Here is a 27,123-nt window from a genome sequence, read left to right as displayed (position 1 = left end):
TAATAAGGAGCAATTAAAACACTGAATGCAGCAGTTTAAGATTGAAATAAGCAATTAAGGTTGGAGAACCTTAACAAGCGAGACCACTAAAATGAAGCATTAAAATGTCACTTAAGCAATATGTGCTTCATCAGCAATAATTGAGTTCTCGTTAAGGAACTGGGTTGGAACAAAAACCCTGCACAAACTGTGGCACTCCAGGATCCGACGTTGCCTACCCCTGCGCTATACCACATACGGGGCATCAGTACAACTGTGAAAATGAAAGACTGAAAACTTACTGAATCAAGCCTCTTCAATTCAATGGTATTGTCACATACTGACATCCTTGTATTACAGATAATCGCTACATAAAGAAAGAATTTTATTAAGGTGTTTCATCTTATGAAACACAGTGAAACTGAATTTTTATGTTTGTGATAGCAGATTCCTGGAATGTCCTTCAAACATGTGCAACTTGCGCTAACACCCAGTCATCCTCACAGTTGCTCTGTGTACACCTCACTGCAGCCTGATTGATCCAGACTGCTGGTGCTGTGTTCACATGTTGTGGTTCAGTCGACTTGTCGCTCACTTCGTCTTTCATTATCCTTACTAAGGTTATGCAGCATACATTACCAAAAAGCCGACATTTTTAAAATGGACAATACTATCATTTTGGATTTTCAGTACTGGATGTAAATGTCAGCTTTCCTCTCAATCCCATGCCACTGAACCCACCTGCTCCCTTCCTTTGACACTTGCTGTTGCAGTGTTGGCAAATGTATCTGTCTGAAATTAAATCTACACCACAGTAAAGTGTGCAGAACATGGAGAGCTCCGAGTACTTTGTGAATCCACTGTAGCTTGTCATGGGACTGCTTTGGTTGTTCTTTTTGCTGTGGCTGTGATGATCAAAAATACTGAGCTTATTTTAGGTAGGCCGCCAGCCTAAAATCTGCCAGCGGGACAGTTCAACGCCCTAGACAGTGGGAGTGTGCACGCTGTGTTCCGGACAAGTTTGCAGAAACATCATCAGCAGATCATCTTGCTTTATGTATGTCAGTCTCACTGGTCTTCTAATATCCGTTTATTCCACTCTTTCTAGTCTGTGGTAATAATTGGTTTGCAAACTTTTTCTGCGGACAACACCTCCAGGGTTTTTTCTGCTCGGACACCCTGCACCTTACAAGGTCTGTGTTGTTTTAAATCTGTACAGTTGCACCCAAAAATTATTCCACCCCCATGGCAAAATTAGGTGTTTATTGGCAAAACAAAACGAACAATTTAAATGCACTAATTTAAACACAACTAATATTACAAGTGTTTTCTCCACATTTAACACAAAATGCCACTTTGAATGACTACTGCAGTCTCAAAATAATTCCACCCTGTTATGATGAGCATCCTTTAGTCTTAGCAGAGCACCATTTTGCTTTTATGACCTGCTGCAACATGATGGCAGTGTCCCTGAGGGATCAGAGCTCATTCATTGGGGGCAATGACCTCTAGTTCACTAATCTTCTTGGGTTTACATGTTGCAACCACCTTCCTCAAATCCCACCAGAGATTTTCTATGGGGTTCAAGTCGGGCGACTGTGACAGCCACTCTACAATCTTCCAGGACTTTTTCTGAATCCAAGCCTTTGGTGGACTTATAATAATTGTTGCGCCCAAGCTGCAGCCATCTCACAAATGGTATGACGTTTTCTCCTAGCATTTCTGGATACTTAGTTGAATCCATCTTGCCCTCTACACGCTGCAGCTTTCCGGTGCCTTAAGAACCAAAGAAGCCCCAGAGCATCGTCAAGCCACTGCTACTGTAGGCAGGGGTGTTGTTTTCAGCATTTGCTTCATTTCTTTCTATTTCAGACATACCACTGATCCGTAGACCTGAAAAGTTCCGGGTTTGTTTCGTCACTCCATAGAACAGAATCCCAAAACTTCTGTGGCTTATTTATATGGTTTTGAGCTCATTGGAGCCAAGTTTTCTTGTGCTTTTGGGTCAGTAGTGGAGTACGCCATGGGGTTCAGGCATGGAGACCTTCAGCTTTTAGTGTGCACCTTACTGTGGAAACTGAAACTTCAGTGCCGGCTGCCACCAAGCCTGGCTGCAGGTCTTTTGCAGGCACTCGAGGATTTGTGGCCACCTGCCACCTTAGAAATCTGGTGGCGGTTGTTGTTAGCTTCCAGTGATATCCCTTGGAACATTCATCACCTTTGATATCTTTTTGTATCCTTTTCCTTGTTTGTGCAAGGCAGTGATCTTGACTTTTTGGGCACTTCTCTTGACTTGCCCATATTTGTAACATGCAATCAAACATCATCGTGAGCACCTGACTAGCCAGTGCAGATATTTGGGGCGTTCCTTGATTAGTCACATCAGGCGTGCACCTCGTTTGCATATGTCTGCTCTTATGGGGGGTTTTATTCAGGTGGTTGGATAGCTTTGAGACTTGCAGTAGTCCTTAAAAGTGGCATTTTGTGTTTAATGTGGAGAAACCACTTGTGATATTAGTTGTGTTGAGTTACAAACGTCAGGAATCAGGAACAATTGAAATGCATTGTGCCAGTAAACCTCATTTGTAATGGGGTTTCAATGATTCTGGGTGCAGCTGTTGGGAAGTAGAGAGAAAAAGCCATGCTTTTATTTATTTTTATATAAATAAATTTTTTTCTGTTGTTAGTCACTGACATGTGACTGGTGAGTTTTATAAATTTCTGTCACGTTTAATGTCAAACAAACAAACTTGTTTTTGTCTCTAATCATTTTTCTACTTTGGAAAGTCCTGATTTCAAAGAGATTATTTTGCAGAGAGTAAAACGTTTAGTTTTGGTTGACAGGTGGAACTCAACTACACTTTCATATATTTTGTCTTCAGAGTGGTGGGCTGGGAAGCATGAACATCCCTCTCCTGTCAGACCTCAGCAAAACCATTTCAAGAGATTACGGTGTGCTGTTGGAAGGACCTGGCATTGCACTCAGGTAATTGCTTTTCTCCCTAGCAGTTACTACAAAAAAGGTATCTCATAAAGATAACATACAGTATATTTAATTACTCATCCAATCAGATTTTTACATTTTAGCAGAGAGATCACAAACCGTAAAGCCTTGGGGTTGGGCCTTCTGTATTTTATGGCAAAAGAGAACTTGGCTGGTGCCAGTCATGGTTACCCTTCTACCAAGGCAGGTAAGAAGACTATGGATATGTCCACGCTACTGTGTTTTCAATTAAAAATGGTGTTTTAGAAAGGAGAATGATCTGTGTCCACACTCGTGTTTTCACATTGTTTATGAAGTACTTCTTCCCACATTAAAACAACTGAAAACTGCTGTAGTGTAACCATGCACCCACGCTGGGCACGCGAGCATTACCAAAAGCAGGAAGAGGAAGTGTCCTTCATGTTAGACATTAGATGTGTAAGAGCCGTTTTCCCAATTTCTATAAAGTTTTATAAAAGATGATAATGCATAATCTATGGGAGGTTCCTATAACCCCCATAAGTACAATTGAATTGCTATATTCTTGCCATTTCTAACAGCTTGGAGTAAATGTTCTTCAGTTAGTTAGTGACAGCCTAGCCATGAGTAAGGTGCGGACGGCGTAAGGTTTTTACCGTGCCTGTGGGCCTACGGGCCTTTTGAGTGTGTGAAACAACTCTAAGAAAACAGTGCTTATTAAGTACTATATCATATGCTTAATATGTACAGAAGAAGAAATTAAGAACCTTTTAAGTAGAGAAATAACTAAAGTTTTTCAAGAAAGCTAAGTTTATAGAAGATGCATTTTTCCCCTTTTTTTTTGCCTTTTATTCTACATGTGTAACAATTTTTTCTTATATTCTTGTGTGGATTATTTGCTTTTAACTTTCACTAAATATTTTTAAAACTAACTTATGGGACTGAGAGATTTCTTTTGGCACGCGTCTTAACCACAGCTTATTTCGGCAGCTACACTAAAGTTAAAAACCTGGCTGGGATTGAATACAGCCTAAAGTTTAAAAACTGTCTAAAGTTAAGAACCAACCTAGGATTGAAAGCTTGAAAATTTCCTTGGATTATAAAAGAAAGTAAGCCTGTGTGTTCTACGCCTGACATCAGACTGCGACGAAAGAATACAACGACGACTTGAACACTCAACAGGTACCTTTTAATCTTTGTTTTTCATCAGAGTTGGACATATGTGAGAATTGCTAGTGCTCTTCACGAGACTGTATAAGTTAAAAAGGAGTCAGAGTATATTGCCTCCTTGGCACCTGATTCCGACATTCAGAGGGAACATCTGCGTGGTGTGAGTGAAAGTCGCTTTGAATATGACATCACAAAGGACCATCTCCAAGACGACAAAGCCGCTCAATTCAGCGACAATTAAACTTCAGTCAGAAATGGATTACAAATACAAACAATTATCTAGTATAATGAAGAGCATAACAGATTTACAAAAAAATGAATATAACTGTGAAAATATGAAATCAATTATCGAGAATCAGTTCTCCAACTCGATAATGGGATATTAAAGGTTAAGCGTCAAACTTTTATCCATCCAGAACACCGTCCGCAAGAAGAAAGTTTAGAAGACTCTGATGCTGATTTCAAGGCGCAAAATGTGACCTTGGATGCAATTTTGCAGAATGCCACAAGTGATAACCCTGTGATTCAACCTGAGTGCTGTTCAGGCTGCGAGAAAGCTACTTTCAAGTGACAGAAAATCCACCGATAGATGACTTAATAAAATCTGGAATTTTGCCCCATCTTATTAAAAGATTGATAAAAGCAGGATGATAGCCCATCATTACAGTTTGAAGCTGCCTGGGCATTGACAAATATTGCTTCTGGTACTTCTGCCCAGACTCAAGCAGTGGTGAAATCAAATGCTGTACCACTTTTCCTGAGATTGCTTCATTCACCTCACCAGAATGTATGTGAGCAAGCTGTTTGGACTCTTGGAAATATCATTGGGGATTGTCCTCAGTGTAGAGACTGTTATCTCACTGGGAGTCGTCAAACCTCTTCTGGTGTTCATCAGCCCCTTCCATTCCCATCACTTTTCTCCGGAACGTCAAATGGGTTATTGTCAACCTCTGCAGGAATAAGGATCCCCCCCCCCCACCTATTGAGACAGTGCAGGAGACGATGAGAAGACACAGAAATGAAGTAACAACTGAACTCTGAAAGAATAAAAGAGAAAAGCACTTATTGGGGAAAAAAAAGAAACATACCTGTGAACAAACTGTGCCCGCTCCAGGAAGCGGCAAATGATTGAAATGATTAATTTTTCTTTTTGCATGCCTAATTTTAATTGTGTTTGTAAATTTACAGTATTTAGTTTTAAGTTTAGTGTTTGTGTCTTTATAGTAGAATCTAAGATTCTTAAGTTTTAAGTAAGGTTTAAGTTTAGTAAAGTAGTGAAGGCTCTTAGTAAGTAAAGTTAAAGTAACTGATTTCTGCCCTAGCATAAACAATTAGGGGCCGGATATGTAAGAGGCGTTTTCCTAGTTCTATAAAATTCATGAATATTTTATAGAACTAGGAAAATGGCTCTTACAAGATGTTACACATGGAGAACAGCAATGGCAAATACAAAACACACAAAATTAAAAACAAAAAAAAAAAAAGATTTTGTAGGGACTCGCCATAACGGTGGAGTTATTATTCAGAGCAACGCAGAAGTGTAAAACGAGCTAAACAGCTAAGAAATGTAATGAGCAGGGTCAAGAAGGACCATAAGCACAAACTTACCAGTGATTTAAAAAGTCTGCGTTTTCAAAGATCTGTTTTTACACATTCACACTATAAACATGTTCTGGTGTTTACAGAAATGCACAGCTTTGAAATGCATTTTCAAAATTAAAATGATCCGCTGTGGTCACCCCTAACGGGAGCAGCCAAAAGAAGAAGAAGAATTTTATCTCGGTTCTTCAACACATTATTGGTCAGTAGGAAACACGACTAATACATATCATAAACGGTTAAAGAAGGACATGACCATGGCACAAGGTGCCTAGAGTCACTTTATTTACAACTGCATTTTATTTATTTTATTTAAAGGATGCAAAGAACGCACCCAGTTTGGCTTGGCAGACACCTACCCAGAGAGAAAAGTCCAACCCAAGTTTAGAAAGATCCAAGAGTATTTATTGAGTATTTATAATTAATTGAATAAATTATAAGAAAAACAAATGTACGTATAACCCAAACACTTAATCACACTCTTGAATTAAACCCCGAAAGTGTTGTGTTGAACATTAACCATCAGACATGAACACGAGCCAAAACACAGTCTATGGTGATGAATAAATACCCAAAAGAACAGCCCTTCAGAATACAGCTTCTCTGTCTGTTGAAATCCTGTGATGAAAGGAGCGCACTCCATGCTGCAGTGACCCTAAACACACTGAAGACTCGCAACCAACAACTTTGGATAAAGTGCACTCAAATCCTGGCATTTACTATGTTCTTGGGATGCCAGTAAACCAGCAACCAAATAAACTGCAGCAATCCTAGGTGAATTAGCAAAATGAGGGAATGAATGAGTGAATCTGTCCTCCTGGACTCTTAACAGCCTCTCTTTAAATCCAATGTCTTCCTTATTGTCCTCTCAGCAGCCCTCGCCTGAAAAAGCAAAAGTAGTTTGGTTGTGTAGTGATCCAGAGGGCTGCTTGGATTTGGTGTCCTTTAAATAGCACGGCTACAGTCTTTTCCTAAAACATATAAACTTAGGATTCTTTTTTGTATGAGACAAGCACTATCTTGTATGTGTGTGACTGTGCAAGGTATGTAATAAAGTAATAATACTGCTAATATTGTGAAAATATATATATAATATATAATCCTAAGCCTAAAAGTGCAACAGTGATGTTTTATTGTCACGCTTTAAATCGGGCTTATTTTAAATCCTACATATATATGTTTGGTATCATTCTTTTCAGGATTTATTGAACTTTAACTTGATGTTGTTAAATTTTCAGATTCTTATTCCATTTTTAAATTATAAACTAAAAAAATATAAATAACTCATGTCTTGCAAGACAGGACTTTGTGACAAAAGATTTAACCATGCCTGGGGACGGAAATAAAACACAAACAGTAGGAGTACAGCTGCTGTACGAGCTTTTAAATGTTCGAAGTGCCATGCGAGATGCACATCATGCGGCATGGCAGCAGCAGCAGCAAGCCAGCAGCTGATCAAGCAAAGATGAGGTAAACATGCAAGAAAAACCGATATTAACATAAAAATATCTCTCTATTATGAAAAAAAATCTTGCGACGAGATTTCATTTTTTGAAGGGAAACAGAGACACTTTCATATCCCACGAGACGAACAAGACATGTCATACTTACAACCTTTGGAAGCAAGTCCCGTGATACAAATGCAGAGCAGGTTAGAGATAATGGAAGTAGGAAAATTCGAAAGTCTCAAAAAAATGAGAGTAAAGATCGTATTAGCGCAAACAAATGGAAAATATTACTCGGGGAAATAACGGAACAGTGAAAAGAGATCGCGTAGTGTTATAAGGACAGGTGCTGTACCGGCTTTTAAAATTTTGAAGCGCCGCACAAAATACAGATCACATGGGACGGCATTAGCAGCAATCCAGCAGCTGATCGAGCAAAGAGAAGGTAAAAAATGTAATTGTTTCCCATTGTATCACCGTCTAAGAGGGGGTTTTGGAGGAGCGACCGCGTTTTCTTGGGGTGTGTTCAGCCCCCCTCTTCACAATGAGAGTGGTTGGCTAGAGAAACGAGCAGGGGGGAACCCCCTAGTGTGTGTGTATGTATATATGTGTGTGTATATATATATATATATATATATATATATATATATATATATATATATATATAGGCAACTTACAACATTAAAGATACAATTAGTTACATTTCTTTAGTTTTTCCCGTTGAAGCACAGACAGGTGAAATGACTTGCTCATGCCACACAGCTGTATAAATGTCCATAGTGACCTGGGCTGGCTGACACTCGGGCATGATGCCCTTGCCGATGACCTCTCCAGCATATAAATCTCCATTACTAAAAGCCCTTCTCCTCTTCATATTTTACCTGTATTTTATAGTTATTGCATTTATGACGGACATATTCCTATGGTCAGTATTGTCACATTCTTAAAATTTTTACTGGCATGTGCTAATCAATATGTAACTTGTTGTCACTCTCAGGCATGTTAATCAGCACGTGCCAGTAAGATTTTCAAGAATGTGATGTTAAGAATTTCACTGTACTCTGAATGCGTGAAATTGAGGCTACTTTAGTGTGCTGGGGGGCCAGTTTATTTGAATTAAAAAAAAAAAAAAAAAAAGCTTTAAAAACATTTTTTTGTGAACTTTACATATCCTCGATGATATAAACTGCCCACTACAAAAGCACATTATCTCAAAACCTTACCTTACTTTTATCTTTTACCCAAAGCAGTGTGCTGCTTAAGTGGCCATTAACTTGTATGGTTGAGTTGCCTTTTGTATAAAGTGTCATGGTCACTTGCCTGTCGTCTTGACTTCTTTTTTTGTGTCGTCTCCATAGAGGACTCTTCATCATCGATCCCAATGGTGTTGTAAAGCACATAAGTATCAACGACCTGCCAGTGGGCCGATGTGTTGATGAAACTCTGCGGCTTCTCAAGGCCTTCCAGTTTGTAGAGACTCACGGGGAAGTGTGCCCGGCCAACTGGACACCAAATTCACCAACGGTAGGTGGATTTCAACTTTTTGAATGAATCTGTGGCCCCACCATTTCTTTTGGTAGTTTTATTTATTTTTCTGTGAGCCGCACTATGTGGTTTCTTAGGGTGGACATATATTTCACCATTTTTAGTCTTGAGTTATGAGCTCTCAAGTGATTTTTCTAAATTATCCCAAAATTGTGTAAAAGTCATTGCAGGTCATAATTCCATTTTTCACAAAGTTGGAGATACTTAGAGACCTCATCTGAGTGGTTCATGGGCTCTCAGTGGTTTTGTGACATGTCAAAAAATGTGGGCACTTTTGGCTTGAGTTTCTTGGGTGTGAGAGGTCAAATAATCCAGTTGTGTGTTTCAGTTTGCAGTGACCAATTGGGAAGCGACTTCCAATTTATGCTTTTACAAGTGTGACTGTGAAATGTCTGTGGGGAGCATATGAAAGAGGACAGGTTAGTCAGGCTGTGGCAAGAGAACTGGCCAGTATGTTATTTGTGCTGAGTAATATTCTGATTGGGGTTTCAAACAAAAATACTGAGGAACATTGGCTTGTAGCTACAATTTCCTTTTAGCATAAAGGACATAGTCAGTCGTAAGGTACAGGCTAACAGTGACCTTTAGCCTACCATAAAAGCAAAGAAATATCACATCGTTCTTTATAGAGTCAGATTGCATGGATACCATAATGTCTCGCTACGTATGCTAGTGTCAGGTGGGTGAAAAGGTCCCTGACCTTTCATGAAATTTCATGGTGTATGCCTGCCTCTGATCAGGTGCTGGTACAAATGAGTTGTTAAATGTGAGAGGGCAGCAAACTTGACATTGTAACACGTGAGAACATCTCGTAGCGTCCGTTCTTTACATCTTGCATTTATTTATTTACTTTTTGTGCCACTATTTATAATAGCATTTGGGGCTTTAGGAGTAAGAAAGCAAAGAGCTAAGATCTGATGCACATGGGTTGTCCTACTAGAGACTGGACTTGTTGAGATCGCCATACCGTATGCTTTATCACAGAGAGTGAAGTTTTAAAGGAATCTGCCCATCCCTGGTGACAACGCTCGCTTGACATGGACATCGCCTTAAAGTCTCAAAGTGAAGGTGGGTCCTGGGTCACACCATACTTAGTCTACCTATTTGATTCAGCCTTAGGCTAGCAAATGTGTGAGTCGGTTTGTGTATTTATAAACTCTAAGCTATGGGCCACAGGCTTGTTTAATTGTAAGGATGAGAGGTGTCTTAACAGGAGTTTAATTTGGCTTTATAAAGTGAGTGTAGGGTTAGAGTGCTAGAACAGACTTACAGGGAAATAGAACTGCAAACTTAACAAATCACAGAAAACACCAATAGAAGTAAAGATCAGTTTAAACATACAAGAAAACCGATTTAACATAAAAATATCAGAATAACAAAAGTCCTTTAATGTTATTAAGAGTTGATGACAGAGGAGAGTCAAACAAAAATTACAGCATTGCTGGAGAAAATAAACCTCTGGGGATCCACAGACAGTTAGAAGAGACATCTGCATTCAGAAGAACACACTGTTATAAGTAGTATTTACATTTAGAAATATTCATATTTTTCTATAGTTCTAAATTTCTTTTGTTATTATTTCTCTTTTTCTGCTCCCTTCTTGAATCTGTAGAGCAGACACAAAAAACTGTAGTGAATGCTGAAAGGCCGCTGAGTCAGATCTAGTTATGGGCTTATTGGTCACTAAAGACTTAAATAAACACAACACCTGGAATAGTAAAATAAAAGGGATGATTTTGGTACAATAAAGATAGAAACATCAGATTATCTCCTGTAACACATTTAACGCCATTATCTCCTGTAAATCCTTTCTACATTCCAAGAAGAATTTGAGAGAGAAAATCTTTCTTAACGTAAGCAGGAGTCTGGCTAAAAGCAGATGTTGGTTTGATCAAATCCGACAGATTTAAGGGTTTCTCTAGGACTGAACTTGGAAACCACGTGGCCAACTGGCTGCCCACCACCCCCTAGTCATCCTGCAGTCTTGTATAGTAAATATCTGTGCTGGCCAGTCCAATTAGATGAAAAAAAAACAAGCCTGCCAGCATCTCTGCTGTCTTTTCCGTTCAACTCCCGTTGTTTTTGAGTAGCGTCCTTCATTGAGTACAGGCTCAGATTGCTGTAACTAGTGGTTTTGTCGTGACAGGGCCTGAAGTTGATCCTGTTTTCCCTTTTTGGCCCTTTATTTTGTAGAACTTAACAGAGTGACTCAATTTGATACTCTTAGCACGCTGTGAGGATTGCCTGCTTTTGTAGTTCAGCACTTCATTCTTTCATTTACATCTGTAACCCTTAGAGGTTAAAAGGAGGACCAGAACAAACATGAGAGATAAAAGTTACATATTTATTTGTGTATTATAGATAATATGCCCAAAGTATCAGCAGAGTAAATGTGAGTGCTGGCAATATAACATTAACACAATCGGGATAACGGGCTACCAGGTGACTATCTTGTCTTAGTATGTGGATTGGTCTCTGGTCCGACTTGGTCCAGCATGGAATTTGGATAGGATAGTCTTCATGAATAGAGCAGCAATAGATGGCAAAGAGACGGAGACTCTCCTCAGGATGGAAAATGGCAAAGATAGAGAGAGAGCTGGCAGCATTCAAGGGAGCCAGTGGAGACGGAGCAGGATGGTGTGATGTGCTCACTGCTGCTGGTTCGAGTAAGGACTCTTACAGCTGAGTTTTGAATAAGCTGGAGCTGTGATATAAGATTAGAAGGGGCACCTGCCAGTAGGGAATTACAATAATTGATGCGGGATGTGATAAAAGCAGGGACAAGTTTCTTGGCGTTAGAAAAGGAGAGGAAGGAGCGAAATATTGTATTGTATTTGATTTGCATAGATAGATACTGATGACTTAACATATTTAACATTCACAGCTGATCAGCAGCTCTAGTCAGGGTATGCCAGATTGAAGTGGCGAGTCTTCAGAGACCGAAGGGGCACCCCTTTTATAAGCTGACAGATCAGTCCTCATCTTTGGGGCCCTGTAGTTAAAGCCTCAACCTCTCACTGTTGTTTCATTAATCTTTGGGAGGCCAGCATCTTGACTCAGGCTTGTATGTAATGACTAGTTCATATGGGTAAGTATGGTCTCTCATTTAAAGTTTTACCTCTAAGGAAGAGAATTTTGAAAGTGGCCCTATCCTTAGCTGGAAGTCACTATAAGAACTTAGACATTGAAGATAAAGAATGTGTGAACTCAGTTGCTTGTCGCAGAGTAAACTAATATGCATGAAGATTCAGCATGTCTTTTTGACATCCCTATATCTCTGTGTTCTTATTGGGTCTCGTGAGACAGATTTGGTGTGCATGAGAAGCACGTCCGGTGGCACTCTGTTCCCTTAACCCAATTCTTCCTCTGTGCGAGTAGTTAAAATGATTTAGTCTACTTTTTCTAAAGCTTAAACATTGTAGAGACAGAAGGGATGGCTGCCAAGAGAACAGCTATCCAGAGCCGATTCCAACGTCTTTTTGCAAGTTTAGTCTTGGATGTGAATGAGTTGTCAGTGTCGATGTGAGACCTGCCAAATTGGCCCAGTCTCTCTGAGATATTTGCAAATAGTTTAGCAGCTTAATGTTGTCGCCAGAATCCTAACTGGTTATCACGTCTCCATTTCTGGAAATGTGTCAGATGTTTATACTGCTAGCATGTGCTTTATTTAATGGCATTTCCAGGCACTTTGCATTGTTCACTCAAGTTTATTTTGGTATTGTGTGCTTCACCGAGTGCAGGCGCAGAGCACTGAGGTGTTACCTTTTATTGCCCATGCAGGGATTTAAAAAGTCACTGGAGAGACAGACTTTGCTAGTAGAGCACTGGAATGAAAGCCAAAACCAAATTTCATGAAATGCTGAATGACAAAAGTCTTTTTTTTTTTTTTTTTCATTTTTTAAGCATTGCTGCTCTTCTTTTTGCCAGTTACGTGGAAACGCTGCATGTAGGGCAGCTACTGAGGTCCTGCCCTCAGGGCTACCAGGTCCTGGAAATACCTCCAGCCCAATGACAGCTGAAAACCCAGCTAATAATGGTGCTGCGTTCCAGCCCAGTAATGATGACCAGTGGGAGTGTTTGGGCTGTTGACGTAGTTTTGCTGATATCTACATTGCTTTGTGTGTTGGGTGCCCCACCTTGAGGTTTTTTGCATTTGGGCACCCACCCATATCTTTTAAAAATTGTCCAAAAAAATGCACACCAGCAAATGCCCACACAACACTTTCAAAAATAGCCCAATGTGGCGTTGTGACCACACATTTGGCAACCCTGCATCTACTGTTGTCTGTCTTGGGATAGCTGTGGTTTTCCCAGCTAAGGTTTGGGGGTCTTCAGCTTTGCCTCTGCAGTTCTACACCATGTGCTTCTGGGTCTTCCTTGTTTGTATTTTCATACAGGGGTCTAATGAAGTGCAGTCTTGGTGGTGGTATTCTCACTTCCGATGAGGTGTCCAATCCAATTCCACCTCTTCTTCATCAGAATTATATCCGTGCTATCTTGTTGGCAACAGGCAAGCAGATTTTCGTTTGGAATTGTTCTCAGACCCTTGGTGTGGAACATGTAAAGTTTGTTGATGTTGCTTTCTGTCATTCTCTAGCATTCTGACCTGTACATGAATGTCAAAAAGATGCAGCTCTGGTAAAACTTCAGCTTGCTCTGGTTGCTGCACTGTGATTACATCCCGGTGTTATTGAGTGATCAAAAATGTCTCTTGCCTTGCTCAGCCTGTTTTGAATGTCGCATCCAGGTCCTCCATCCTGCCCCAGATAAGTGAAGCTGTCAGTTATGATGAGGACATCTTCATCTCCGTTGATTGGTGCTAGGATGTCCATGTTGAGGGTCATGACTACATTCGTGGCTTGGCTGGATTTCAGTCCATCTTGCTGTTCAAAAGTGCGATTGGATCTTCTGCATAAGCTGATGGCTATACAATAGTAAGACCAGCTCATCAGCAAAGCCCTGGTACTCCGGTGCGGAGAGTAACGTCCATCTGATTCCTCCTTGGTTGTGTGTCGCATTACCCAGTCAATGGTAAGGTTAATAAAAAAAAATCTGGAGTGGTCTCCCCTCGACTTTCTCGTATACTCAGATATGGGGATGGATATTTGAGGAGTAAACTGCAAGACAATTATTGTATTTTTATATAATGGACATTAAAGAGCCATCAACAAAAAATCAAATCAAATTAATATATGAACAATTATTAAAAATGTAAAGCTGAATAAATCAGACTCTGCAGCTGCTTGAATTAAAGGTAAAGTACCACTTCTGGTTAGCGGAAATAGCCCAAAAGTTGTTGTACCTAATACTTGTATGCAAAATTTGGTTGAATGAAGTGAAAGCGTACTCAGGTTATCGTGTTTATATACACAGACACACAGACATAGACATAATTCCAAAAATGGTATTTTTGGACTCGGGGGAGATCTAAAACGTTGAGATTCATCAAAATTTCGACATCGAATCTTTGGACGACTACAATACTTTTCCTATAATTTGTATGCGAGAAAGTAAAAAGCCGGGCAGTCGTCACACAACTCTTCCTTATTCTGTTCTTTGTTTCAAAGCTGAGGTCCGTGCGTCTTGCACTGCAGGCAAAGTTGAAGTCAAAGTTCTTGATCAGTAAGACCACCTCTGGAGGGTACTCTGTATGCCCTCAGGATGTGCCAGAGGCCGTTTCGATGGATGCTATCAAATGCTTTCAGGACGTTCAAGAAGTTTATGTACAGCTGCCATTGTCACTTTGTGCACTGCTCAGTGGTATCACATAATGCCGATGTCAAGTCCACACGTCTTCTTCATTTGTGGAACTCCGCTTGTTCTTTCTTTATCTGCTATTCAGCTGTATCTGAAATCCGCTGTATGAAGATCTTTGCAAGAGTCTTGTTTGGAATTGATAAAAGAGTGAAACTCCCTCCAAGCACCGTGGTCACTTTGTGCACCTTGGCCTTGAGCGATAATCCAATCCACTTCACTTTGGATGTGAGCTTTTCAATTAAAACAATTTGTTAAACTGCAAGCTGATTAAGAATTCAGTTTATTATTGAAACTATTTTCAAAGAAGACAGACAATTAAAAAAAAATGAATTAAAAACTTATAAAAGAGTAAATAAGAGTAGCAAAATATGAGCGAAGTTTGCTTGTTAGGGAGCGTTTTAAATCCTTGATTGGCAAGTCATACAGATTCACGTGTTTATTAAACTCAACTTGTCAGCACGGTACATTCGGCCAAATACCAAAAGTGTCATTTTTGGCCAAGTATTTTTGGCAGCTGAAAATCTGGTGGATCCCTAGACCTTACTTAGGTAGTGAGAAAAACAAATGTTTGATTTAAATTTGACAAAAGAGCCCGAGATGAGACAAGGCCACAATATTGGAGCACTTGATAGACGTAATCAAGAAACCTCATTGCTTTCCTTCTCCCGCTGTCTTTCAGATCAAGCCATCTCCAGAGGGCTCCAAGGAATACTTTCAGAAGGTCAACAAATAGATGACTATCAGTCACGTCTGAGAAGCACTTCCAAGCTGGACATGGTGAAGTAGATCTAACACGTGTCTTGCGTCTGTTGAATGAATAAAAGCATCTGAATAGAATTCTATTTTACATAAACTGTGTAATAACATCCACATGTGGTCATGTTTTGTTTTTTGTTTCTCAAATCCTTAAGTTGATGTTCTGTCGGTTTTGTTTCGCAGTGTGCTCATTGAGGTTCAGTCTACATTCCACTTGAATATCTCTGGGGGGAAGATGAGCAGGTGGCTAGACTGGCTTGACTACACTGGCCTGACTCCAGTGGCCGCATCAGGTAAAAGAGTGGAGAACACAACACTCTGGACAGTCACTTCTGTCCTATGAAGAGCCTCAGGACTTCACCAAATAGTACAAAAAAAAATAAAAGGGCAGTCACTTAAAGCAGGTTTTCAGACTGGGGGCTGTGCCTCCTGGGGGGTCTGCTAGGCGAAGTTGATTATGTTAAAAAAAAAAAAATTCTGTTCCAATTTTGAAGAATTCTTTTAAATTGCCTCACATTGTTTTTAAATAAACACACGGTGCCCTCCATAATGTTTGGGACAAAGACATATTTCTCCTTGATGCCCCCCTCTGGCCTACAGTTTAAAATTACAAATCAAACAATTCGGACTTTTGATTAAAGTGTAAAAAGACATTGAGTCTGAATGGGCCATGTTCCATGCCTCTATTGTTGAGGCGGCTGACCGGAGCTGTGGCCGTAAGGTGGTCAGTGCCTGTTGTGGCGGCAATCCCCGAACCCGTTGGTGGACACCGGCGGTGAAGGATGCCGTCAAGCTGAAGAAGGAGTCCTACAGGACCCTTTTGTCCTGTGGGACCCTGGAGGCAGCTTATAGGTACCGGCAGGCCAAGCGGAATGCGGCTTTGGTGGTTGCTGAGGCAAAAACTCGGGCGTGGGAGGAGTTTGGGGAGGCCATGGAGAATGACTTTCAGATGGCTTCGAGGAGATTCTGGTCCACCATCCGGCGTCTCAGGAAGGGGAAGCAGTGCAGTGTCAACACTGTATATGGTGGGGATGGTGCGCTGCTGACCTCGACTCGGGACGTTGTGGGTCGGTGGGGGGAATACTTCAAAGACCTCCTCAATCCCATTAACATGCCTTCCAATGAGGAAGCAGAGCCTGGGGACTCAGAGGTGGGCTCCCCCATCTCTGGGACTGAGGTCACCGAGGTGGTCAAAAAACTCCTTGGTGGCATGGCCCCGGGGGGTGGATGAGATATGCCCAGAGTTCCTCAAGGCTCTGGATGTTGTAGGACTGTCTTGGTTGACACGCCTCTGCAACATCGCATGGACATCAGGGACAGTGCCTCTGGATTGGCAGACCGGGGTGGTAGTCCCCCTCTTTAAGAAAGGGGACCAGAGGGTGTGTTCCAACTACAGAGGGATCACACTCCTCAGCCTCCCTGGAAAAGTCTATTCAGGGGTCCTGGAGAGGAGGGTCAGTCGGATAGTCGAGCCTCGGATTCAGGAGGAACAGTGTGGTTTTCGTCCTGGTCACGGAACAGTGGACCAGCTCTATACCCTTAGCAGGGTCCTGGAGGGTGTATGGGAGTTTGCCCAACCAGTCTACATGTGTTTTGTGGACCGTGTCCCTCGGGGAATCCTGTGGGGGGTACTCCGAGAGTATGGGGTACCGGCCCCCCTGATAAGGGCTGTTCAGTCCCTGTACGATCGGTGCCAGAGCTTGGTCCGCATTGCCGGCAGTAAGTCGAACCCGTTTCCAGTGAGAGTTGGACTCCGCCAGGGCTGCCCTTTGTCACCGATTCTGTTCATAACTTTTATGGACAGAATTTCTAGGCGCAGCCAGGGCGTTGAGGGGGTCCGGTTTGGTGGGCTCAGGATTGGGTCACTGCTTTTTGCAGATGATGTTGTCCTGTTTGCTTCATCAGGCCGTGATCTTCAGCTCTCTCTGGATCGGTTCGCAGCCGAGTGTGAAGCGGCTGGGATGAGAATCAGCACCTCCAAATCCGAGACCATGGTCCTCAACCGGAAAAGGGTGGAGTGCCCTCTCAGGGTTGGTAGCGAGATCCTGCCCCAAGTGGATGAGTTCAAGTATCTCGGGGTCTTGTTCACGAGTGAGGGAAGAATGGAGCGTGAGATCGACAGGCGGATCGGTGCGGCATCCGCAGTAATGCGGGCGCTGCATCGGTCTGTCGTGGTGAAAAAGGAGCTGAGCCGCAAGCAAAGCTCTCAATTTACCAGTCGATCTATGTTCCTACCCTCACCTATGGTCATGAGCTATGGGTAGTGACTGAAAGAACGAGATCGCGAATACAAGCGGCTGAAATGAGTTTCCTCCGCAGGGTGTCTGGGCTCTCCCTTAAAGATAGGGTGAGAAGCTCAGAGTAGAGCCGCTGCTCCTCCGCATCGAGAGGAGTCAGATGAGGTGGCTCAGACATCTGATCAGGATGCCTCCTGGACGCCTCCCTGGTGAGGTGTTCCGGGCACGTCTAACCGGGAGGAGGCCCCGGGGAAGACCCAGGACACGTTGGAGGGACTATGTCTCTCGACTGGCCTGGGAACGCCTTGGGATTCTCCCGGAAGAGCTAGAAGAAGTGGCTGGGGAGAGGGAAGTCTGGGCATCTCTGCTCAAGCTGCTGGCCCCGTGACCCGACCTCGGATAAGCGGGAGACGATGGATGGTCCCCCGACCCCCCCTTTTCGGTGGCAGCCCTGTAACATTTGAGACACAGCAATAGCAGGTCTATTAAAGCCGTTGTCATATTTAGGACTTTGTCGCTTGTCTCTCGCATACGCGATTCACAGTCATCAGCAGGTTCTTGAGGGTCTTCTCTGGAGCTCTTGCTTGTTTCGGAGGGCTTGTCCTCTTAAGTTTTCTCTTCAGCATATGGAAGGCCTGCTCAATTAGATTAATATCAGAGGTGACTTGCTTGGCAATTCCAGAATTTACTGGAACTTGAGCAGATAAGATGTTCTTACACACCTCAGAATTCCTTGTGCCACTGCCATCAGCAGTTCCGTCATCACTGAAGAGAAGTGGGCTGTACATGCCTAAACCGTAACACCCCCAGCACCGCCATGTTTAACAGATGAGTTGGGTTGCTTTTTATCGTGAGCAGTTCCTCTTTATCTCCACACTTTGGTCTTGTCATCACTCTGGTGAGGTTCATCTTTGTCTAGTCTGTCCACAAGACCTTTTCCCAGAAATCTGCAGGCTCTTTTCGGTCCTTTTTCACAAACTGTAATCTGGCCATCCTGTTTTTGTGGTTTACATCTTGCAGTGTGTCCTATGTGTTTCTATTCATGAAGTCTGATGGCTGCTAGTCGTCTCTGACACACACACATCTGCCTCCTGAAGACGCACAGACGTTTGGGGCTTTTTCTTTACCACAGTGAGTGTTCTTCTGTCATCCGCAGTGGAGGTCTTCCTTGGCCTAGCAGTCTGTGATTAGTGAGCCCACCACTGTGTTCTTTCTTCTTCATGATATTCCAGACTGTTGATTTTGGTCATCCTAAGGTTTCACATATGTCTCCAGTGGTTTGATTCTTCTTTGACTTTCACTGGCACAGCTCCTGTCCTCATATTGAATGAAGGCAACTACAGACTCCGAATGGTAGAAGCAGGCTGAGGTATCTGATAAAGCTGTGAATCCCACCTGAGGAATCACAAACACCTGTGATGGCCAAACATGATGGTGCCCTGAAATGGGGGGACCGTGTAGAAAAAGCGTTGTGTGACTCAAGTGTACACAAATCCCCTTCAGTGAAAGTCTGTAATGTGCACTTCAGTCACAACCTGCAAGTGGTTTGATTTGTAATTTTAAGTTGTGGGGCAGAGGGGGAAATCAAGCAGAAATGGGTCTTTGTAACAAACATTATGGAGGGCACAGTAAGTGAAAATGTTCTGCAGTTATTGCATGAAGGTGGTCCCACATCAGTGTAGTTCTAGATGAGTGCAGCATTTCTCAGACGAAGGGCTGGAAAGTGGGCCTTAAATAGGACCCTTAGCATGACATGGTGACTCGAGATAGAGCACTGTGTAACTAAATTATGTTTCTGTTCCACCACTCCATGTCAGTGGTCCTGCAGCGAGCGTCCTCTTTGGTTTTTCTCACCCAATCATGCCCTCACTGGTATAGTTTATGCTCACGGTCCCAGGTCACAGTTCCCTCTCATTGCCCACCTCTTCAAGCTAATCGATTCCAGGATGGGAAGGATGCTCCAAGACCACTGGATTTTTATGCAACAGTACGCCATAACGTGAGTGCCGTCTCAATCGCCCTGAAGTCTGTTTATTTGTGGCTAATGCAACGTGTTTTTTGGGCGTAATTTAAGTTAATGTGCTGGTAACAACCCAGATCTGAGAAGTGCTTATTTCAGTGTGAAAAAGCTGCCTTTAGCTTTTAATGGTTTCCTGTTTTCTTAAGAAGCCACCAGTTAATAATGAGATGCAAATGACTAAGGACCCGCCAGCTCTCCAGCAACATTGGATCTGTATAACAACATGGAGCTTGTGTGTTAACTAAGTGTTTGAAATAACAGAGAAAATAGAAGGGGCTAAGAGATGCACATTTGTTCTGATTCTCAAGACTTCTGGGTAATGTGAGGAATATCATCCATGTGGAATAACGACAGGAGTAGCAGACCATGTGGTTAAATACCAAATTTCAGTAGCAGTCAGGACTGACGTGTAGTGTTGGAATGTACACATGCAGCCACTGCGGCCCCCTATGACCATGACTGAGGACCCCTATGGCTTTTTTTTTTTCTTTTTTTTCCCCCTATTGACCATCCACTCAGATACACGACCACTTCAGACTGTTCCAGGTAAGGTTCTCCTGGAGACCTGCTGTCAAACCTTAAATAAATACCTTCAGAAAATAAGTTAGTCCTCAGACAGGAAATCCGTTCACATGGGGGGAGGGTCAGCTTTAGAAATGAAGACCTGACTCTTGACCAATGAATGAGGGGAGAGGTGAGGGTCCAAAAAAAAAAAAAAATGTAACCGATTAGTTCAACAGGACTGATACAGTAAATCTATGCTGGCTTTTATTAGATAGATAGATAGATAGATACTTAGTATAGTGTCCTCAGATTTCTATGGTGTAATTCTTGTTGTAGTTTCCAGAATTTTTCATGGTACAGAAGTAAATATTACCTGTCTATAATGGCCATTTTGTCTCCCTTTTTGTACAATGCATTCCCAGTTGTACCTTTCCAGTCTTCACGTAGCTCTCCCAGCTGGAGTGACTGAAATCCGCCTTATAGAGCGTAGTACATGAAGTCTTTCATCTCTTTGACTCGCTTTATGCGTGTTGTATTTATTTCTCATCTTTGAAATATTCAGATTACATTTGTATTCATTTGCCATATCTTTCTCACTTTTAATATTTTCTTTGTTTGCATGTAAAAAAATTTTTTTATTGTTGAAGTACTTGAAAAATGTCTCACCGTTTGATTTGCCTTCTCTTTTGATTGCTTTTTGTTAGATGTGTTTACACAGAAGACTTGAAGCACCTACTGCAGTTGCCACGTCTGTCTGCGTGCCACAGCTCGGCTCCCAGCAGTCTCTCATTTTGTTGAAATTTGCCTCACTTGTCGTGGAGGGACTTCAGTTTTCATTGAGGTATCTCAACTACAGCGCACTGTACACGCTTTTGAAATTTCAAAATCTCCTATTGACCCCTTTTATTGGGTGACTAAAAAGACTACAATATGCAAGTCTGAGGCACCTCGGGCCCCATCTTCAGGCGAGATGGAATACAGAAACTGGAGTTCCCTGTGCTTATATGGACACAGCACTGGAAAACCTTTAAGTGAGACATCTTAAATGTAGAAAATGAATAGACCACTGCAGGCTAAGACTCATTTAGCAAGAGAGAACAACGTCTAGTCGAGATCTTCTGATAAGATGACTGTCCAACAAAGTCTCTTGAAGTTTCTGATGAGTTTTTCCATACAGTGTGTGTCTGTAGTCAGGTTGTCTGTGTCAGTCCTCGTATCTGACCATAAGACTCTCGTCTCTAAGTACACCATGTTGTAATGTGTTCAATTCAAGCCTGAGTTTAACTTCCCATTCTTGTAAACAGTTTATCCAAAGATCTTGACTAGACGTTGTTCTCCTCTCTTGCTAAATGAATCTTAGCTTGAAGAGGTCTGTTAAGTTTGTACATTTATGATGTCTAACTTAAACGTTTTCCAGTGCTGTGTCCATATAAACACAGGGAACTCTAGTCTCTGTATTCCGTCTCGCCTGAAGAAGGGGCCTGAGTTGCCACAGACCTGCATATTGTAATCTTTCTAGTTAGCCAATAAAAGGGGTCATTTGTCTTGACTTCTCACTACATCCATAATGGCTAACAACACAGTACAACACCCTACTACTATAAAATCTCCTATTGAAAAGCAGTGAGATATCATCTGACTTGAAACGAAGGAACATTCTGAGCCACTTCAGCTACAGATTAGTTTTTACTTTGAGAGTCGTCACTTCGTGGTTTTTTTTTTTTTTTTTTTTTAATATATTTTGTAGATTTTTCCTCCTTACTTGTTTTAACAGCTGCTTCTGGAGGGAAAACCGATCCCCAGTACAAGTTAGTGAAACTCCAGGAGGGACGCACACACACACACCTATTCACTCCTCGTGCTGCTAGAGTGAAGTAGAAATGAATTGAAGAGGAAACCAACTCGGTAGGCTCCGCTCCGTACGCACACCATGAACTAATGTGCTGCTAGCCCAAAGCTAACGTCACTGTGCTGATTCATGATTTCTGGCACCAGTTAAGCTCCAGAGCTGCTCTCCATCATGGTTTGAAGCAGCCAGCATCTTGATCTTGGGATTTTGGTGTAGTCTTCCAAACGGGTTAAGTTTAAGAAATGTTAACTCGGACTACGCGCTGAACTCACTCATTGACTAGCAGCACGTCCGTCGAGGCCATTTCTACACGCCTTGAGTTGGCCCAGTAGACCACAGGGTCCACCACAGGCGGAATGTGGGCTCCATAACGTTATAAAGTCGAGTAATACACGTAATTACATTTGGTCATCCCTGTTATTTCATTGTACATCAAAATGTGATTATTGACTCTTTGAAGTAATTAAGCAAGTCTGACGATATCGGTGTGGTGTAACATTCTGCTGCATTTGGTGACTAAGAGAACTGATAACGAAAGTGGGAGCATTTCACTTTTTTTTTTTTTTAACCTCTTCCAAAATTCAGTTCTTACATTTTTGTTTATTGAATAGTTTTGTACCAATAAGTCATATTCAAAAATTCTGGTGGTAATAAAAATACAATTCCATGTGTTAGTAGATGACATGAAGTACGCGCCTTTTAACTGCACTTTACAATGGAGCTCGAAACGGGGCACAAAGTGGTGGCTTTCATTGACAGCAGATTACAGTTCAAGTGACATGACAATGGCATTGACTGACGAGGGTCTGTGACTAATTGGTGTTCAGTTATCTTAAACGTAACATTTTTGACAGATCGTTCAGTAGATTCATGTCAGATAATTAGCAAGTGGATGATATCTTATTATACAAAATGAGCAACACCAGTATAAAAATCAGCATCGATATCAGCCAATGAAAGAAAACAAGCAGCTGAACTGACTTCTACGTCGAGCTATTAATACGAGTTAAAACACATTCAATTGTTAAAAATAAGCAAGAACTGGGAAAGGAGCGGATTTATTGTATAACGGGAATGTAAATGGTGACAATTAGTCTTAAACTGCAAATGAGGCACCAACTTCAGCCTGCTGTCATCTTAAAAGATTTGAATTGTAGTCTGAAGTCACTCGGCAGTCAAAGTGGTCTGATCTTATGCCCGCATGTGAACTGGTGCTCCATTTCCAGAGGCATCTGTAGGACTTGCAGGGATTGGGGGGGGGGGGGTTCTTACCCACCTTTGTGACTGTCACACCGTGTTGTACATGCGTGTAAAATCTGTCCCCAGGGGATGTTTCTTGAAATGCTTTGCGCATAATGGGCAAGGAGGTCAGGGGCTCGCCACACTTGGAGTGGGCGCCAGACGCCACTACTCTCCATCCTGTGTTTCTAGCACTTTGGGCAGCTGTGCCTTTCCTGTGTTTTTAATTCATTCAACCGCCATGTACAGTAGATGTAGGTTCTTCCCAATAGTAATTCTTGTTCAGGCAGTTCCTTCATATTTATGTTTACATGATTGCGTTCCCTTTCCATTATTTTTATTGTCGGCGTATTAGTTAACTTGGCTGAGTCAGGCACCAGTAGAGGGCGCTCTGCACGGTGTTTGACTGCCTTGAGGATGAGTCAAAGAATATCTACAAGTTCAAGAAACTGCTCTCCAGGTAAAACTGATGCCGTAAACTCGTTCCTAGGTGAAGTCACACAGAACGTTTCTCAGTTTTAAGATGGACGACTTGGCAAACTCACCGATGTTTTTCAGTTGGAGATTTTTGAAATTTTAAAATTTTGTACAGTGCCATCTGTTCATGATCTCTCAACAAAAATGGAACTTATGGTCTTAACAGATTTCTTTGAATGAAAAGCGCACCACCTCTCAAATATAAATTGGACCACGTTGGGGGGGCTGAGTTCCTTCAGACAGACAGACATGGGCTATTGCAATAGGTGCTTCATACATTCTATGCAAACACACCTAAAAATGGAAGATGGTGCAGCTCTTAAATGAATGCCATGCCAACATTTTCTCGCATGTTCAGTCCCGTGTGGTAGTGTCCGCTATTGCTCTCAATCAGAATTCTTTACTGGACACTGTACAGCTGTGGCCGCTGCTTTCTTCAGACAGCTTCTCATCATTAAGCTGCAAGGCACTGAAGCAGAACCATTAGAAATGGGAGGTCAACCCTGTGTTATACGAAAGGTCCAAACAGAACTGAGCATAAGAAGAAGTGGGCCAACAGGGGGCGCCATCACGACCAGGCCAGGCTGATCCCACTTGTGCTCGTCTCACATGCTGATTGCCAGCCATCGTCCTGAGCTGTTGAGCTCCTTCTTCTGTGATGTCAGGTTCCTCCTCTCCTTCACACTGATCACATTACCATCAACGCTGTGGGAGAAAAAGAAACATCAGTGGCGGTCCTAGCAAGTGTAGAAGCACTCCGCTCACATCCGATACATCAGAGCTGCTCTCTTTCTCACAATTCCTCACCGTGGAATGGGATGCTGAGAGACTCTTAGAGGTGAGGTGAGGAGCCTACGCTGCCTTCTGCAGTCCATTGTGTCCTCAAACCTCACCTCTTGTTTTATGAGCTTTTACGGACACAAGGTGGGCTGAAGAAAATCCATCTGGATTGTGTCGCCAGAATTTAAAAATAATTGGTGCTGAGCGGTCTCTTCACAGTCTGTCTTGACTTGATTTGCTTCACTTGTCTCCATGTTCTCCTTCCCATGATTCCCTCTCATCTGTCTTGCCTGATTTCTCATCATACCGTGTAACAGTTCAGTCCTGTCCTGATAACCCCCCACACCTACCTGATGCCACTCACAGCAACATCTAAACGATTACCACTGTGCAATAAACTAGATCACAGCGCCTACCAGTGGATGGAGGTGCCTGTTTAGCTGAGCAGTACCACCTCATGACTTCATATCCCAGCTCCTCCACCGAGAAGCAGCCGTAGTGGTTGCTGTTGAGCTTCCTATTTTCCTCCACCAGTGGGGTGCAGACATGATGTCCTCTGACTTCTGTGCACAGTTGCAGCTCCTCGTTGGCCCTTCTCCTCGCTGCCTTGTGTCCTTACGGTTCTACTGCTGCCCCCTTTGTATTTCTTGATTAAACTCTCGCCTTACCTTGCCGTTCAGCTCAAATGTCTCATCAGCAGGCTCTCGCCTCCATCTTCAGGCCAGCTCTTCTGTGTTCATCCTCTTTGGTTATTTCTGCTGTCTCTTCTACTGAAGGAGCTCACTGAGGTGGTGTATGGTTGTGGACTCAAGCCACAGGCCATTCCAGATCACACACTTAGTAATGTGGGAACTGCCGGTGGTCAGCTGCAAACCTCCGACATCTGAATTACGAGGGCCCTCAGAAGAACGTCCTCTACAACATGAGATCATGGAGAACTCCCTCGACTGTTTGTTCAGGAACAGGCTGTCACCAAGGCAAAGAATAACATCAACTGAGCCGTCCTGGCTGTCACCATCCAGCACAGCTCCACCTCCACAGGTCCACTGATGGACCGAATGGGGGTAGTGTCAGAAAACTGAAACGGGACCCAAAAGACAAGAAGATGACGGTGTCTGTGGAGGGGAATGTTAACCAGTTTGCATTTCAAATCCAGATCTGAAACGGAGTTGGACTGCAATGCAAATGTTTGTCACTGGAATCAAATGCCATCTCACCTGAGGTAACACAGACCCTGATCAGTCAGTCATGAAGGAGTCAAGGGTGGGGACACCGCATGGGACCAGCACAGAGTTGGGTCACACAGGACCGAAAGTTAAGGAGACGGCTTATTAGTGCGCTTTTAGAACCTCACTTGAGCACCGCTATGGCAGGTGTGAGGGTTTGTACAGCCACCTCCGACCCCAGAAGTAGTTCTGGAGATGAATGAAGCTGTCAGTTAAACCAACCCACACACACACACGCCATCGCTGTGGACTCGTGGCTTTGGGCTCTGCACCAGCTGTAAACCGCTGGCCTTCAGATCACAAAGGAGCTCTCCTAACTCTAGGAGCCACGCAGCAGATGTCCCTGTGCTCTGTGGATGGGCCGTGTTTCCATGTGTGTCAGTTCTCACCCCCTTGGACCCCTGCTTCTGTGCAAATTCAGATCAAGGTACAATTTGCCTCCGCTGAGGGATTCCATGCTGTTGTGCTGCTGGATAAATGCAGCCCACCAGTCTTCAAATTGTGGTCTTTGGACTACTAACCAGCCATCTCAGGCAGCAGAGCTCAAAGGTGAAGCCCCCTCGGCCACACGCGCTCCTCTAATGTTGCCCACTCTCGTGTTTCCTTACCTCATTCTCATTAATTTACAGTGTTCACTCCTGAGCCCATCGCACAGCAGACGTATTCCAACGTCCTCCAGCTTATTGGTTCTCAGGTCCACCTCGATGAGGTGCGAGTGGTCCGCTGAAAAAACGGAGGAGAGCGCCATACGACAGCCAGCATTCAGGTTACAGGTGAAGATGAGGTGAACAAGTCAGGCGTTGCCGCTGCGGTCCGGCATGTAGTCACACATGAACTCTAAATGTGGCCTTTCACTGCACACGTCTCTGAGCCTATCAGCCTGCTGCACTAACATCCCTAGTCCTGAAGCTCTTTGAAAGGCTCATGAAAGACTCCATTTGCTCTTCTGTCTCCAGCACCACAGACTCACTGCAGTTCGCTTACTGCCCTCATAGATCAACTGAAGACGCCATCTTCCATGTTCTACACAACACCCTCACCCATGTGGGCAGCAAAAACTGAGACGGATTAGAACTTGGTTTTCCAGTGCACGGTAACCAAACTTTAAGGATTTGGGACTGATTTGGTGGCGAGAGTGGGATGCCACTGTGTCTCCAACATGGTGATCTTTAATGCAGGAGCCCCTCAAGGATGTGTTCTGAGCCTCCAGCTCTGAGCCCTTTCTTATTGGCAATGGTGATGGACAGGCTGACAGACGAGATCAGACAAGAGTCCCCGTGGACTGTGATGTTTGCTGATGACATTGTGATCTGTAGGTTGAGGAGACCCTGGAGAGGTGGAGATATGAGATGAGATGAGATGAGAGGAGAGGAGAGGAATGAAGGTAAGTAGGATCACCAAGACAGAATACATGTGTGTGAATGAGAGGGAGGTCAGTGGAATGGTGAGGATGAAGAGAGTAGAGTTGGTGAAGGTGAATGAGTTTAAATACTTGGGATCAACAGTACAGAGTAATGGGGATTGTGGAAGAGAAGTGAAGAGGAGAGTGCAGGTGGGGTGGAATGGATGGAGAAGAAT

General features: G+C 42.9%; 2 protein-coding genes across 2 annotated transcripts in view; one reads left to right on the top strand and one right to left on the bottom strand.

Moving 5' to 3' along the window:
- The window catches only part of prdx3 (peroxiredoxin 3), a 46,226-nt gene extending 30,899 nt beyond the window's left edge, over nucleotides 1–15,327 (top strand). Inside the window, exons 5-7 of the mRNA XM_028825615.1 lie at nucleotides 2,862–2,965; nucleotides 8,514–8,679; nucleotides 15,137–15,327. Coding sequence (XP_028681448.1) covers nucleotides 2,862–2,965; nucleotides 8,514–8,679; nucleotides 15,137–15,190 — 324 coding nt within the window. The 3' untranslated portion in view covers nucleotides 15,191–15,327. The remainder of the gene's footprint in view (nucleotides 1–2,861; nucleotides 2,966–8,513; nucleotides 8,680–15,136) is intronic.
- Nucleotides 15,328–23,009: 7,682 nt separating this feature from the next.
- Nucleotides 23,010–26,319, bottom strand: LOC114669408 (NACHT, LRR and PYD domains-containing protein 1-like). The gene is made up of 2 exons (XM_028825624.1): nucleotides 26,154–26,319; nucleotides 23,010–24,244 (listed from the first exon to the last, which is right to left on the bottom strand). Exons 1-2 carry the CDS (start codon nucleotides 26,291–26,293, stop codon nucleotides 24,145–24,147), a joined length of 240 nt encoding a protein of 79 aa, XP_028681457.1. The 5' UTR covers nucleotides 26,294–26,319; the 3' UTR covers nucleotides 23,010–24,144.
- Between the last annotated feature and the right edge of the window lie 804 nt (nucleotides 26,320–27,123).

The sequence above is a fragment of the Erpetoichthys calabaricus genome, chromosome 2 (assembly GCF_900747795.2).
Source record: "Erpetoichthys calabaricus chromosome 2, fErpCal1.3, whole genome shotgun sequence".
In the NCBI taxonomy this organism is placed as follows: domain Eukaryota; kingdom Metazoa; phylum Chordata; class Cladistia; order Polypteriformes; family Polypteridae; genus Erpetoichthys; species Erpetoichthys calabaricus.
This window is presented reverse-complemented; position numbering and strand designations above follow the sequence as displayed.